The following is a 14,500-nucleotide window of genomic DNA, read 5'->3' as shown; positions in this document are numbered from 1 at the left end:
TGTCCACTTGGCACTGACCAGTAGTCTGGAGCAAGTTTTTGCCTGTCCCCTGGTCTAAATGAGCAACAGGGCTGTGGAAGCAGCAGTGGCTATCCTGCTCTGTGCCATGCTCTGCTGCTGCCCAGCCAGGGTTTGGATTGCTCTGTAAATTAGAAGTGTAGTACTAAATTAGTAGCTCAAGAAGTGCATGAAGATATGGACCCATGCAAACAGACTTACACCATCTTGCTTAACAGCTGCATATTTGCTACAGCATTCTAGAACTTACTTAAATAGTCTGGGGAAAAATTCTAGACCTCTTCAGATGTTCAAAGATGGAACTTGCATGGGGTGGGAGTGAGCAGCCAAGAGCATAGGGGAAGACCCTACAAATGTTCACTTGGCTGTTGACACAGTTCATACATCCATACAACTGTGTTTGCACAGGCTCTATGTGTGAGATTGGAAGCCCTGCAAAAGTCAGGAACCTGGAACAATCTAAAATCTAAAGGGGGCAGATATTGCGGCAATTAACATAACAGAATGCAAAAGCAACGAGCGCAGGCTTTTGTCACTTACATAATATCTCCAAATTATAGAATTATGCTTTTCAGTCACAAGGTTTGGGATTTGTAGCACCGAACTCTGGCACACTTTAGGCTCTCCCAATAATTCTTCTTCATTCATGCCAATTAAACTCTTTTGGCATCTCATTAGTGACTTTGCAGGCAGCAGCATTGACCAGTGTGGATGATAGTGTACAGATTCCTACCTGTCAGGCTCATCTTTGCTGCAGGCCATTTGGACATTTTATTTTTGCTCCTTACATGTCTTCAGTGATAGTAGGGTAAAAGCCAGATAGTCTTCTCAGCTACTTTATAAAGTCCCTCCAAATGACAGATACTCTCCAAATTGTAAAACCAGCTGGCCTGGCCCACCAACTTTGTCTCACCGTTCTTTTGCTTTACTCTTTTGTCACTGTCTATCTGATTTATCCCTACTAATAAATCCTATGCTTCTCAGCCGCAAACTGCAGCTGATGTCCTGTCACAAGTATTTCACCTCCCCCATTGTCTTTCTTTTTTTAATCAAAAGCAAACTGCAGAGGGTGTAATCTTGAGTGGAGGACCAGTGGATAAGCAAACGGGACTGCATAACCCTTTCACATCCAGCTTCTTCTCCACTCAGCACACCCATTCCCCCAGCCACATTTCCACCTCCCCCCCCAAAAAAAACTTACACTGGCTACTAGCCATATCTCTTCTGCAGTAGGTTGAAAAGCAGGCAGTGGTGGGGTGGTCTTTGAACAGGAAAATAGCCAGAGGTGGAAGGGTTAGGCACACCCATTCCATTCCACTAAAGACTAAAGCCTCCATAGCTTTTTATGACCGTCTTTTTATGATGTTTTAAAGTGTTTTTAGCGTTTCTGTTTGCCGCCCTGGGCTCCTGCTGGGAGGAAAGGTGGGATATAAATCAAATAATAAATAAATAAATAAATAAATAAATAAATAAATAAAAATAGCTATAATAAAAAGGGCTTGGGAGAGAATAAATACAGCTGAGCATCATTTATAGTTTAAGCCTTAAGCTGCAGGAGGCAGATAGTACTGTTATGTGTAACTATGGAGCATGTACATAAATAAAATCTATCAGACATACAATTATTATTTTTATGTATAACATTTATTCATTTTTAAAAAATAAATAAATAAAATTACAACATAGGTTACCCATACAGAACCTCATATGAAAAAAGTAAATCAATCAAAGCACAATAAAAAAATTGCAGGGATTCTCAGAGTCCATTCTCAGTTTTCTGTTGTTTTTCACAATTCATCTAAAGCAGCGGGGAGTTCCAAAGGTACTGATGACCTAGTATAGTTATAGAGCATTCCATAAGCTTGCATACATTGCCACAATTGCTGAAGCATCGGCTTCTTTGTTAATTAATGTAATGAAATCAAATTAAGTTGATTAAAATGTTTCTTTTTTTGACAAACCTCTATATAAACAAAACTTTAGGGTTACTGCTCCAAGGTAACATTTTCCAAATGTTTACAAAATCTCTTTAATCAGGCTGCCAGTAGGGAGGGAAATTATTGATTTTTTTTGCAGCCAGCATTTTGCCCATCCCAAACTTTTAAGATTGCCAGAGATGGAACAACTATCTGATGTATTACCTCAAAGATCTGGCACCAAACTTGAAATTATCAAACTTGTTACACCAGCCCCAGTCTAAACTATGCGCATGTTTAACAAAGGAGCTGCTTCCATACCACAGTTTAGGGGTTATGTGCTGTTCAGCTTATTCACAGTGACAGCTTTGGCAGGACTTACATGAAGATCAAGGCTGCCTGTGAGTATCTTGTGTACAATGGGGCTTACTCCCAGTTAAGTGTGTATATATTTATACTTACCTGGAAGTAATTCCCTTGAAATCAATGACACAATATATGTTTCTTAGTAGACATGTATAGGGCTGTGTTGTTAATCAGCCAAATATCATAGGATTATTTGACTAAGATTTCTTCAACTGACAGTCCAAATCAACAGGCCTGTAGTAATTATGTTTTATTTTCATAGAGCTAACTTTATTTGTCATAAACAGATTCTTCAATATTATGAATCTTGGCTTGTAGAAGCATAAATCCATTTTAACAGATGGTTGGGATGCAAATTAAAAACACCCTCAATATACTAAAGAGAACATATATGCATTCTTATTAAGTCTAAACTTTTCAAGAGATCATTTAACCTGGATAATCAGGATTTATAATCTGAAGATTATCATGTGTGTGTACTGTATGTATGTATGTATGTATATAGGTATATATGTGTGTGTACAGTGCTTTTTTGTGATGGAACTCATCAGTACAGAATGCCAGCATCTCTTTTTTTCTGTCCACGACAACCATTTTGTGCTGGCACTCATAGCACTTTCATCAAGGTATGAGTACTGGCACCTCATTTTTTACCAAAAAAATTCCCCCACTATGTGGGTAGAATTCAACGTAGTGCTAAGCCTCTTCTTTCATAAGCACAAGGATTTCTCTTTGCACAATAGAATGTTTTCCTCCTTTCTTCCCCGCATGCACCCCTCAACCCTTTGGAGAAGATTTGGGGAGGACATGGGACATGTGTGGGGGGAATTGAGGGGGAAGGTCCCATTGTGTAAGCAGAAATCCTTGCACTGACAGGACACTGTAGCTGAAAACCACCATATAGTTCTGTATGCTCACGTGTACACATATATACCTACACACTGTTTTGTCCAAATTCTTCCTTTTCTTGTTTGCCCCTCTTGTTATGAGTTTCTCCAGAGGCATACTGTCTTCGGGCAGTAAAAGATAAAGCTGACTGATACAAATGAGTCACTGTTCCTTTGAAATACGTGACTTAATCTCCACGTGAGAAAGGTCTTGAAGAATTAACTGTTGACTTATCCAAAAAGATGCGGGGGGGGAAGTAAGCTACTTCTCTTTAGTTCTCCTTGTTCTATGTATTACCAGAGGGGAAATGAAAAAAATATAGCTGCCTTTTGAAGTTTTTGTATATGGATATAAGTGTATATGCACATATGCATACACACATACAGAAAAGCTGAAAGATTAAAAAAATGAAGGGCAGGTAAGACATCTAACATATTACCCATTAGAATTCAAAAAATGTAATTGGCTGCACAGATATTTTACACATGTTCATATTTTATTATGCACGATAAGAGTTCTCAAGCACATGAAATGAGGGCCACTTCACACATATTTTTGGTGTATACCAATTGAGTTTTAGGTGTACAACAATACATGCCTGAGATAGATGTCTGTTTGCAAATATATGTATTGTAGAGGCACACTCGTCAAGGAACCATGACTGGTGACAGTTCCCTGTGAAGTGTATTCTTGGTGGCAAACCGTGCATCTTGGTAATGTGTGAAGTACCTCTGTGAAATGTACACCACAGCTACAAATTAAATGTTTTTATATAATGGTTTAAGGCAGGCTTTCCCAATAAAGTGCCTTACAGATGTTCAGACTACAATTCCCATCATCACTGGGGGCTGAACTGAAGCTGCGAGTTGGAGTTCTAAACATTTGGAGGGCACCATGTTGGGGAAGGCTGGTGTAAAGGATGACTTTCTAACCTTAAAGACATTCTTGCTGTGCATTTCCTGAGACTTGAACAGGAGATAATAACTGATATGTAAAATTTGCTTACTGGTCAAAAGAATTACGTTTAGCACACTTGCATGAAAACAGAGAGCCAGCATAGTGTAGTGATCGAGTGTCTGTGGAGGTCAGATCCTCACTCAGCTTTGAAGCTCACTGCATGACCTTCAGTCATTTAGTGTTTCTGTGCCTCAACTACCTCACAGCATTATTATGAGGATAAAAAGGGGTAGCCTACATCTACTCTATGTACACTACTGAGCTCATTGAGGGAAATGTGGAATACAAATGTGGCTGAAAAGGAAAAGACTGCACACAGTCATGGTTATGCTGGGATTGTGTGGTGATGTTGTGATTAAAGACAGCGAGACTGTAATCCTTATCAGGAAGGATGTAGCTACGTTTGTCTATTCCAAAGCAGGACAAATAATTCATTGAAGGCAATGAGGCCAGTTCAAATGTGGCCTGTGGGTCACTCTCTTAAAGGAAAACTGCTGTAAGTAGAGTGAAACAACTCTCTACAACATAATATGAAATCTGATACTGTTGTCAGTACAATTCCCCAGTGAGAAGGATAAATTGTGGTCAAGACCTGGCCAGGTTAACTAGTGGTCATCCCTTCTGGTGGTACCTTTATATACAAAAAGAGGTCAACACAATTGGAGAAAAAAATTGAAACCTAATACGAGCCATGAAACAACACATCTGTTGGACTCTTATTTGTTTCTCTTTAAATGGGCTTTAATTGAAAGCTCAGTGAAAAATGCAGGTTACAGTCTTTGTGGTATCAACAGCTTGTAGCAACATCTGAACCGTGATGCATCTAAATTATGTTTATTCACTTTCTAATCTTAATTGTTTAAGAGCAATACATTATTAGATATATATTTATTGATATATATACACCACTTCAAACGATCAACAGTAAATAATAAACCCTAAACCTTTTAATGATATATTTCATCACATTGGGCATTTATATTTGCACATATAATTGTAAATGAAAAGACGTTCAAGTCACATTTAAGAGCTATCTGTGTAGCTTAAGAGCCATATGCTAATGGAAATTCTGGACCAGCCTCTTCTTGAGTTCAACTTTAACTTTATTTTACACAATTTGCCAGCCACATAACCAGCATGGCTGCATGTTAAACAAATCCTTAACATTTACAATGATACTGACTTTGTGTGAGGACCTGTATCTCAAAGCAGAATATTTAAAATTTCAAAGTTGAAATTTAAACCAGTTTCAAAATACAAAATAAAATGTACAGTTTCTCTACATTAATGCTGTTGGTGTGAAAACAAGTTAACTTCAAAGCAAGATTCTAGTTTTCAGTATACCAGTTTTAGAAGCAAAGCTAGTGATCTTGCAAATTATACACACTTTGTGTTTCTCGCTCATAATCACCAATGGGAAGGGACAGTCCAATGCAACTTCGTGTCAGCTTCCTTAGAAGACTGCAAGTATAGCAGCACTTCTTTCTGCTTCTCCTTCAGTTGGACATGTAAGGGGAGGAGAAAGAAAGTGTTCAATAGCAGTATAATGTGATAGGTTAGAAACCCAGTCATAGGGATTCAAAAATCTAGTGCCCAGTGGGTGGTCAGCACCTAAATATGTGAGTCAGGTGACTGGCATACTGATTGCCGGAGAGGACAAGAAGCATCTTTAAATTAAGCATTCTCCTGCCCAATGCACATTCAGTAAATGAATGTGCCATTGCATAGAACTCTCTCCACATGATAAGAAATCTGAAACACCAAGGATTCTGCTCAAGCATAGAGAGTTCTATGCATATATAATTGCATGTTCATAGGCTCTATACAGACTTAAAATTAAGTATGTGCAGGTGGGGGGGGACATTATGCACAATCCTGGCTTTCCTCATACACAAAAATTCATTGAACTCTGAAACCACCTGCACTGGTCCTTTGTTTTTCCTCTGCTCAGTGTAGACAACTCTGGGAACAGCACAAGCCTGTGTGGATTGTTGGGCTTCACGTACATCAAAGTGTGCATCCAACTCCCAGATGAATTGTGTGTGCCTGTCAGAGACTAAAACACCCACAATACTAAAGATTGCAAGCAAGATATTGGAATGGTTGACACTGAAGATTCACAGAAGAATATAAAATTGTCCCATTTGGGCAGTTCAAATATTACTAAAATTGACTCAGTATTTGTACAAGACTGCAGCAGTATTTAGAAACTTCAGTGTATGCAGTAAGCAAATAGTATACTGTACATGAACAGACTTTCGCATATACTAATCATTATGTATGAGTATGACTGCACACTAGCTTGCACTTGCAAATTTCAAGTAAAAAGAAAAAGTAAAAAACCCTCTTAAGGATTAAACAAATATACACAACTAGAGTCTATAGTAATATTTAAAGTATAACATAGTCAATTTGCAATTATATAATAATGTTACAAAACAGAACCATTTGAGGTTTGGAACAGGAATGTTCAAAATCCAAGTAATCCAAGTTCAAAATTTAAGTAGAGGTCTTCACTGAACAGAATCCTACAGTTTAGTTAACTTGTCTCAACTGCATTATGAAGGTTTCTGAGAATTCCTAAAGAGTTGACAGACAATGGTTGAATAGTTCATAGGGTCCCATCTGGTTTGTACACAGTGTGAAAAATCTAAAGAGTAAGCTGAAGTTTAGTCATGTTCCTGTTGTGCATATTATGATGACGGACCAATTCATCAGATCGGGCAAATTTTTTTTGACAGCTGGGCCACCGACAACTGAAAGGCTTTTCACCTGTCAATAAAAAACACAATTATTAAACTAGTATAGGCTAGGCGCTTATCATCTAGTTCCCTCCCTTAGGACTCTTATGAAGTAGCATATGCATACTGAAGATTGTACCTAACTTTTAAAGATGTGGTGCTTCATAAAGGCCATGGGAGTCTAGCCCAGTGATTTCAAAAGGAGATAAATTGTGCTCTTAGCTTCTATTACTTTTCATTAAAAATATTATTTATTATGCTTTCACCATTCTCTGCCTTCAAAAAGCTCAGGATACTTTATTAATAGTTCCAGCAGATCTCCCATCCAAGCAGTGTTCAGGGACAGATCTAGCCTGCTTCAATGGGAGAACTGCTTCATGTACCTTCATATAATTCTCTGGGCATTAGCTTTTATTGTTATTTTCAGAAAACAAAGCACTTGCCATCCTTACTGAACTGAGACTTCTGGAAAAATGTTCTCCTTTTAGTATGTAATTTAAAGGTTTTATTTGTTTATTATTTGCAGATTTATATTGCAGGGGGGAGGAGAATGCTCAAAAGTCTCCTTAGAGATGCTTGCCATGCAACCAAAAAAGCAACAAAATCGACAATAAGCTTTAAGAAGTGCCACTCTGTTAAACAAAGTAAACCAAGGACGTGCAGCTTTTACTCTTGGCAGAGCCAGTTTCAGCATCCCTTTCACACTAGAAGGCAGCCTATTATTGGCAACTCCCATCTATGGATTGAATGATCTCTCTATTTTGGTTCTTTCAGTTTATCATTTTTCTAATCTTAAATTCAGTTCTCCACAGTTCTGCAACAATCTGTAATTTAAAAAAAAAAAAACCTCAAAAATTCTTGAGCATTTTAGTGCGAATTTGTCCTAATAAATACATTTTTATTTGCAGTTTCAACTAATGTAGACATGTTTGCAAGCAATTTATCTTAATATAATGAGTTTTGTATGTTATTTTCACCAATATATTCATGGTATGCACATTTTCCTCTAATATATGCATTTTTGTAAATATTGCTTGGTTGGAGAACTGCATCATAAAATCTGGATAAGTGCAATTTTTGAGGACGGCTATGTTTTGGTTCTCATATTGTTTCAGAAAGTGTGGATTTGATAAATTTGGCTTTAAATGGAAACTGATCAAATTTCTCCCCCATCCATACCACTGCCCCCAATTCCAAACACTTTCACCAATGAGAACCATAGTATGATAATATCACAGCACTGGAGAGGCACCCAATCTCAAAAGAGCAGATCAACAAAAAGTGGCAACACCATCAGAACAGGTACACTTTGGATTACAATTCTCAGAATGCATGCTATGTTAATGGTGTTTTTGAATCCCGTGCAGCACAAAAAGCCCCAGTCCAAATCAGGACTGCAGCATGAGGGAGTAAGGTTTAACCCTTCTCCCTAGTGCTACTATTTGCTCCAGACCTACAGAAAATAGCTTCAGGGACAAATAGGAACTTTGGATTGAGGGGTGCACTTTTTTTAACAGAAGAATGGTGCAGGGGGAAAGGCTAAATCGCTTCTCCTGCCAAACTGTGTTCCTGATCTGGATCACCCATACCTACCCCATTGTCGTTTTATATATAAAAAATAAAAAAGATGTGGGGAATCCCAAGCCCAGGATTCAACCATGCCTTTAACACAACACATATTGTTGGTACTAGCAACACCACTCTAAACTAGCGATGCCTTGTAGATGATCCATTAATGAAAGCAGCAGATAATTTTTACATTCTTTTCAAAATATGATCCTGCAATTTCCAACTTCAGTGTAGGAGTCACTATTTTTGCATACTTAAAGTTCAGGTGAAGGCACATGAAGCCTCACAGGTCATGAGCACACTCCAGCAGATTTTTCTTTTAAAGCAAGGGTGTAAATCTGATTATTCTTCCACTCATCTAGTAATGAAACTGAATATTACACTACAGGGACTAACTAGGAATAATCCAAAAGAAAAATGCTCACCTAGAAAATCTCTAAACATTTAGGCAATTGTTTGCACCCTTATTTGAGCTTCCACTATGTGATAGTGATAAGTATTTTTTCTTTGCTCTAATCAATATTTTCAAGTGCCTTAACTAAGACAAAATGATGCCATTTACACATTTTCCTGGAAAAACTGTGAGCACTTAAAACATAGTTAAATCAGTTTAGGTAAAGTAAATTAAAAAATATAAATGGGAAAAAAGTATACGCACTTGTTTTACCTGTATGAGTCCTGGTGTGAGTCTTCAGGTGGTCAGATCGGGAGAACTTTCTCTGACAGGTTTTACATTGGAAGGGTTTCACACCTAAATAGATAAAAGAAGTCTATTCCCATATTCCAATACCTTTTCAGAGGAGTAAGGGACATCAGTTACTTCTGACCTTCCAATCCATGGATTTTGTTATTGTTATTTAATCATTACTGCAATTACTCTTTCTCTTAGTACATGCTTACAGATCCCAAAGGTCATTAATCAGGCTTCTCAACTACCTAACCTTTTTCAACCCTCTTTCTCCAGTTAGTGCTTTCACAGTGCCCTTGTCCCTGACAAAGTCAGCAAGTATTAAGTCACGACTGGATTTGGAACTTGAAAAGTAGCAAATGAGGAATACTCTGCGATGCTGGTTGTTGTTTTTACAGCTTAGTGTTTGGGGCATTATTCCATTTAAATTTGAAATTTACTTTAGTTCAGAATTCTACATATTTTCCTAGCACTTTTTAAAAAAAGTTCATAAATTATGTGATTCTTGAGAATCCATTTAACCTAGGAGATTAATTCTCTATACCAAGTAGAAGATGTCTTTAGAAAACAGTTGCATCCATAAAACAAAACACAGTATCCCATGTCCTTCATCACCAGGCCTACAATTCTAATGATTGTCAACAAATGGTTTGATGGAATTGAATTTTTTTTTTATTTCATTGAGCTACTAGTTTAAATGTCACTGCCTCAGCAGAAAGCACTTCCACAAGTCAAGGCCCTTGAATTTTGCCTATTTTTCCTTTCCACAAGTTTCCCAGCCCTTCCAAAGACCTACTCCTAAGGGTTGGAAGACCTCTGGAATAGAGTGGGATATTGCATGGAGGCTTGCAGTAAATAGGACACATTGGCAGAAACTGGATGGCACAAGCAGACACACTTTCCACTAAAGAACAGGTAGCTAAGCTTTTTTGTTTGAGGGATGCATTCATCCTTGGCCAACCCTCTGGGGGCCACATGCCACTGGTGCGTGTGACCGAAACTGGATGTGGTTGCCCCACACTCACATGCACATGGCACACACAGGGAACAGGGCACACAGTCCCCGGCAGAGCACTTGAGGATGGGGATTATCGTCCCCTCCCTAGTCATCAAATGACTCATCTAATGGCTGGAGATGGGACATTTGCATCACCATCAAGGTGCTGTGCTGGGCAGAGAGGTTTAAACTTCACCCTCCACCACAGCACTATTTATTTATTTATTTATTTATTGGCACAACACAAGAATAGCTGTGTTCGTGGGGGCCCAAAAATGTGCTTAAGGGCAGGCCTGAAGAGAGGGGGACTGGAGGGGGGGGAATCCCAAGTGCCCAGGCCTCTGGGAGCCCCGACCGTGAAAAAACAAAAACACAATACAAAAGAAGTGTTGGCATATCAGCAGACCAGAAAGTGGCTATAATGTCCTTTGCTAAATCTCATCATGTCCAAATCTTCTATGTTGTTGTTGTTGTTGTTATGTGCCTCCAAGTCGACTACAACTTATGGCAACCCTATGAATCGGCGACCTCCAAGAGCATCTGTCATGAACTGCCCTGTTCAGATCTTGTAAGTTCAGGTCTGTGGCTTCCTTTATGGAATCAATCCATCTCTTGTTTGGCCTTCCTCTTTTTCTACTCCCTTCTGTTTTTCCCAGCATTATTGTCTTTTCTAGTGAATCAGGTCTTCTCATTATGTGTCCAAAGTAGGATAACCTCAGTTTCATCATTTTAGCTTCTAGTGACAGTTCTGGTTTAATTTCTTTTAACACCCAATTATTGGTCTTTTTTGCAGTCCATGGCATGCGCAAAGCTCTCCTCCAACACCACATTTCAAATGAGTTTATTTTTCTCTTATCCACTTTTTTCACTGTCCAACTTTCACATCCATACATAGCGATCGGAAATACCATGGTCTGAATGATCCTGACTTTAGTGTTCAGTGATACATCTTTGCATTTGAGGACCTTTACTAGTTCTCTCATAGCTGCCCTCCCCAGTCCTAGCCTTCTTCTGATTTCTTGACTATTGTCTCCATTTTGGTTAATCACTGTGCCGAGGTATTGATTATCCTTGACAAGTTCAATGTCCTCATTGTCAACTATAAAGTTACATAAATCTTTTGTTGTCATTACTTTAGTCTTTTTGATGTTCAGCTGTAGTCCTGCTTTTGTGCTTTCCTCTTTAACTTTCATCAGCATTCATTTGAAATCGTTACTGGTTTCTGCTAGTAGTATGGTATCATCTGCATATCTTAAATTATTGATATTTCTCCCTCCAATTTTCACACCTCCTTCATCGTGGTCCAATCCCGCTTTCCATATGATATGTTCTGCATACAGATTAAATAAATAGATAAAATATACCCTTGTCTCACACCCTTTCCGATGGGGAACCAATCGGTTTCTCCACATTCTGTCCTTACAGTAGCCTCTTGTCCAGAGTATAGGTTGCACATCAGGAAAATCAGATGCTGTGGCACCCCCATTTCTTTTAAAGCGTTCCATAGTTTTTCATGATCTACACAATCAAAGGCTTTGCTGTAATCTATAAAGCACAGGGTGATTTTCTTCTGAAATTCCTTGCTCCGTTCCATTATCCAACATATGTTTGCAATATGATCTCTTCCCTTTCTAAATCCAGCTTGGACATCTGGCATTTCTCGCTCCATATATGGTAAGAGCCTTTGTTGTAGAATCTTGAGCATTACTTTACTTGCATGGGATATTAAGGCAATCGTTCGATGATTACTGCATTCCCTGGGATCCCCTTTCTTTGGAATTGGGATGTATATGGAACCCTTCCAGTCTGTGGGCCATTGTATACTTTTCCATATTTCTTGACAGATTTTAGTCAAAATTTGGACTGATTCAGTCTCAGTAGCTTGTAGCAACTCTATTGGTATGCCATCTATTCCTGGTGATTTGTTTCTTCCAAGTATTTTAAGAGCAGCTTTCACCTCGCATTCTAAAATTTCTGGTTCTTCATCATATGGTTCCTCCGTGAATGAATCTGTCATCCTGGCATCTCTTCAGTGTATTGCTTCCATTTTCCTTTTATTTCATCTCGGTCGGTCAGTGCCCTGTTGATTATTCACATCCCTACTCTTGGTGTAAATTTCCCTTTCATTTCTCTAATCTTTTGGAATAGGGCTCTTGTTCTTACATTTTTGTTGTCCTCTTCTATTTCTATATAATAACTATTGTAATAGTTCTCTTTGTCCCTATGTACTATGCTGTATTGTTGCATTTAGGGTTCTAACCCTGTTTCTATCTCCTTTTGCTTTTGCTTTCCTTCTCTCTTGAACCATTTAAAGAGTTTCTTCAGTCATCCATTGAGGTCTTTCTCTCTTTTTAATTAGAGGTATTGTCTTTTTGCATTCTTCTCTGATAACGTCTCTTACTTCATTCCATAGTTCTTCTGGTTCTCTGTCAACTAAGTTTAAAGCCTCAAACCTGTTCCTTATTTGATCTTTATATGCTTCTGGGATGTTATTTAAATTGTATTTTGGCATTATGATTGCTTTGTTGTTCTTTAGCTTTACTCTGATTTTTGATACAACCAGTTCATGATCTGTACCGCAGTCTGCTCCTGTCTTGTTTTTGCAGAAAGTATGTAACTTCTCCATCTTCTGCTACCAATTATATAATCAATTTGATTCCTATATTGACCATTTGGTGATGTCCATGTGTACAGTTGTCTTTTCAGTTGCTCAAAAATGTGTTTGCAAGAAACAAATTTTTGGCTTCACAGAATTCAATAAGTCTTTCTCCTACTTTATTTCTATCTCCTAGGCCCCATTTCCCCACAACTCCTAATTCTTCTCTGTTCCCTACTTTTGCATTCCAATCTCCCATGATTATCAGCACATCTTGTTTTGGTGTGTGATTAATTTCCTCCTGTACTTCTGCGTAAAATCTCTCCAATTCCTCTTCTGCGTTTGCCGTTGGAGCATAGACTTGGATGATCGTTATGTTAATAGGTTTCCCGTTTAATCTCACTGATATAACTCGCTCAAACCCTGCATTGTAGCTCCTAATTGCTCTTGCTACATCACTTCTCACTATTAAAGGAACCCCGTTTCTTCTTAATTTCTCATTTCCTGCATAAAATATTTTAAGGTTGCCTGACTGAAAATGTCCCATTCCTGTCCATTTTAGTTCGCTCACACCAAGTATTGTAATGTTGATACATTCCATTTCTTGCTTGACAATTTCTAACTTTCCCTGGTTCATGCTTCTCACATTCCATGTTCCTATTGTGTGCGTCATACAACTCCGGACTCTCCTTTCGCATCTGTGCGCATCAGTCTCTGGGCTTCCTTTCGGCTTTGACCCAGCTGTGTCATCATTAGTCACAGCGCTACTCGTACTAGTCCTTTGTTCTTCCCCAGTAGCTCGGTGAGTGCCTTCTGACCTGGGGATCTCATCTTCCAGCACTATCTAGTGGTGCATTTTTGATTCTCTGTTCATAGGGTTTTCATGGTTAGAGGTATTCAGAGATGGTTTACCATTGCCTTCCTCTGAGTTTGGATGCATCCTAGCGTGGTGTTTCAGCTTTGACCATTCCGCCTTGGGTGCCCCTGCTAGGAGTCTAGCCTCTTGGTCTAGCCTCCTGACGGCATTGCTCTTAGCTTCTTCAACACTCTCAAACCCCCTCACCACGTTAAGGTGTGCATCTTCTATAAGCACCAAAAATTATTAATATGATTCAGACATGGCAAAGTGCAACATACAACTTGAGACCAGAACTACCAATAGTATGCCCTAGTGCAGTTTACAAATCTTCTAGGCCCCGATAGTATGCCCCAGTTCAGTTTACAGAATTCCTAGGCCCCAGTTTACATTTGCTCAACAGGCATTTCCTACAGTTCTCTTAAAGGAATAGTACACCACAGTGGTAGTTAAAGAGAAACTAAAACGTGGGAGTATGTGCCATCTCTTCTTACTATTTGGTCCGTGACTAGAACATAGTGGAACAAGTCTACATGCATTTTGGCATTATTTTAAGATGAAATTAAAATTATGGAGTACAAGTACAAGTCTGTAGCACAGAAGATAAAAGAAAATCAATAAAAATATGGGGGGGGAGTCAGGCAAGTTTATTCAGCCTGAACTTTGTTTCAAAATCATCATGTGGTGATGAGGGAGACAGTGAAAGCTAATCATAAGATGCAAGGATTATTAAGAAGCATTATTATTATTAGGAAGCATTATTAAGAAGCTCAAGCATTATTATTATTATTATCATTATTATTATATAACAAGAAACACTAGCACTAGCGCTGCTCAAGGTAAGGACAAATTGTTCTTATATCTCATTACTGAATACTTCATTGTGAATTAAATTTGCCTGTACACTT

The 14,500-nt window shown here is 38.5% G+C and overlaps 1 protein-coding gene across 2 annotated transcripts in view; it reads right to left on the bottom strand.

The window, feature by feature from the left end:
• Positions 1-1,737: 1,737 nt before the first annotated feature.
• Positions 1,738-14,500, bottom strand: part of WT1 (WT1 transcription factor) — a 78,661-nt gene continuing 65,898 nt past the window's right edge. Inside the window, exons 8-9 of one of the 2 annotated variants that reach the window (XM_061610542.1) lie at positions 9,123-9,206; positions 1,738-6,917 (exon numbers count right to left, since the gene is read on the bottom strand). In XM_061610542.1, the coding sequence (XP_061466526.1) occupies positions 6,796-6,917; positions 9,123-9,206 (206 nt within the window). In that variant the 3' untranslated portion in view covers positions 1,738-6,795. Of the gene's footprint in view, positions 6,918-9,113; positions 9,207-14,500 lie in introns of both variants that reach the window. The other variant, XM_061610543.1, reaches the window with a different exon arrangement.

Source organism: Rhineura floridana, chromosome 2 (genome assembly GCF_030035675.1).
Source record: "Rhineura floridana isolate rRhiFlo1 chromosome 2, rRhiFlo1.hap2, whole genome shotgun sequence".
NCBI lineage: Eukaryota > Metazoa > Chordata > Lepidosauria > Squamata > Rhineuridae > Rhineura > Rhineura floridana.
Note: the sequence above shows the minus strand (reverse complement) of the source record. Positions and strands in the feature narration are given on the sequence as shown.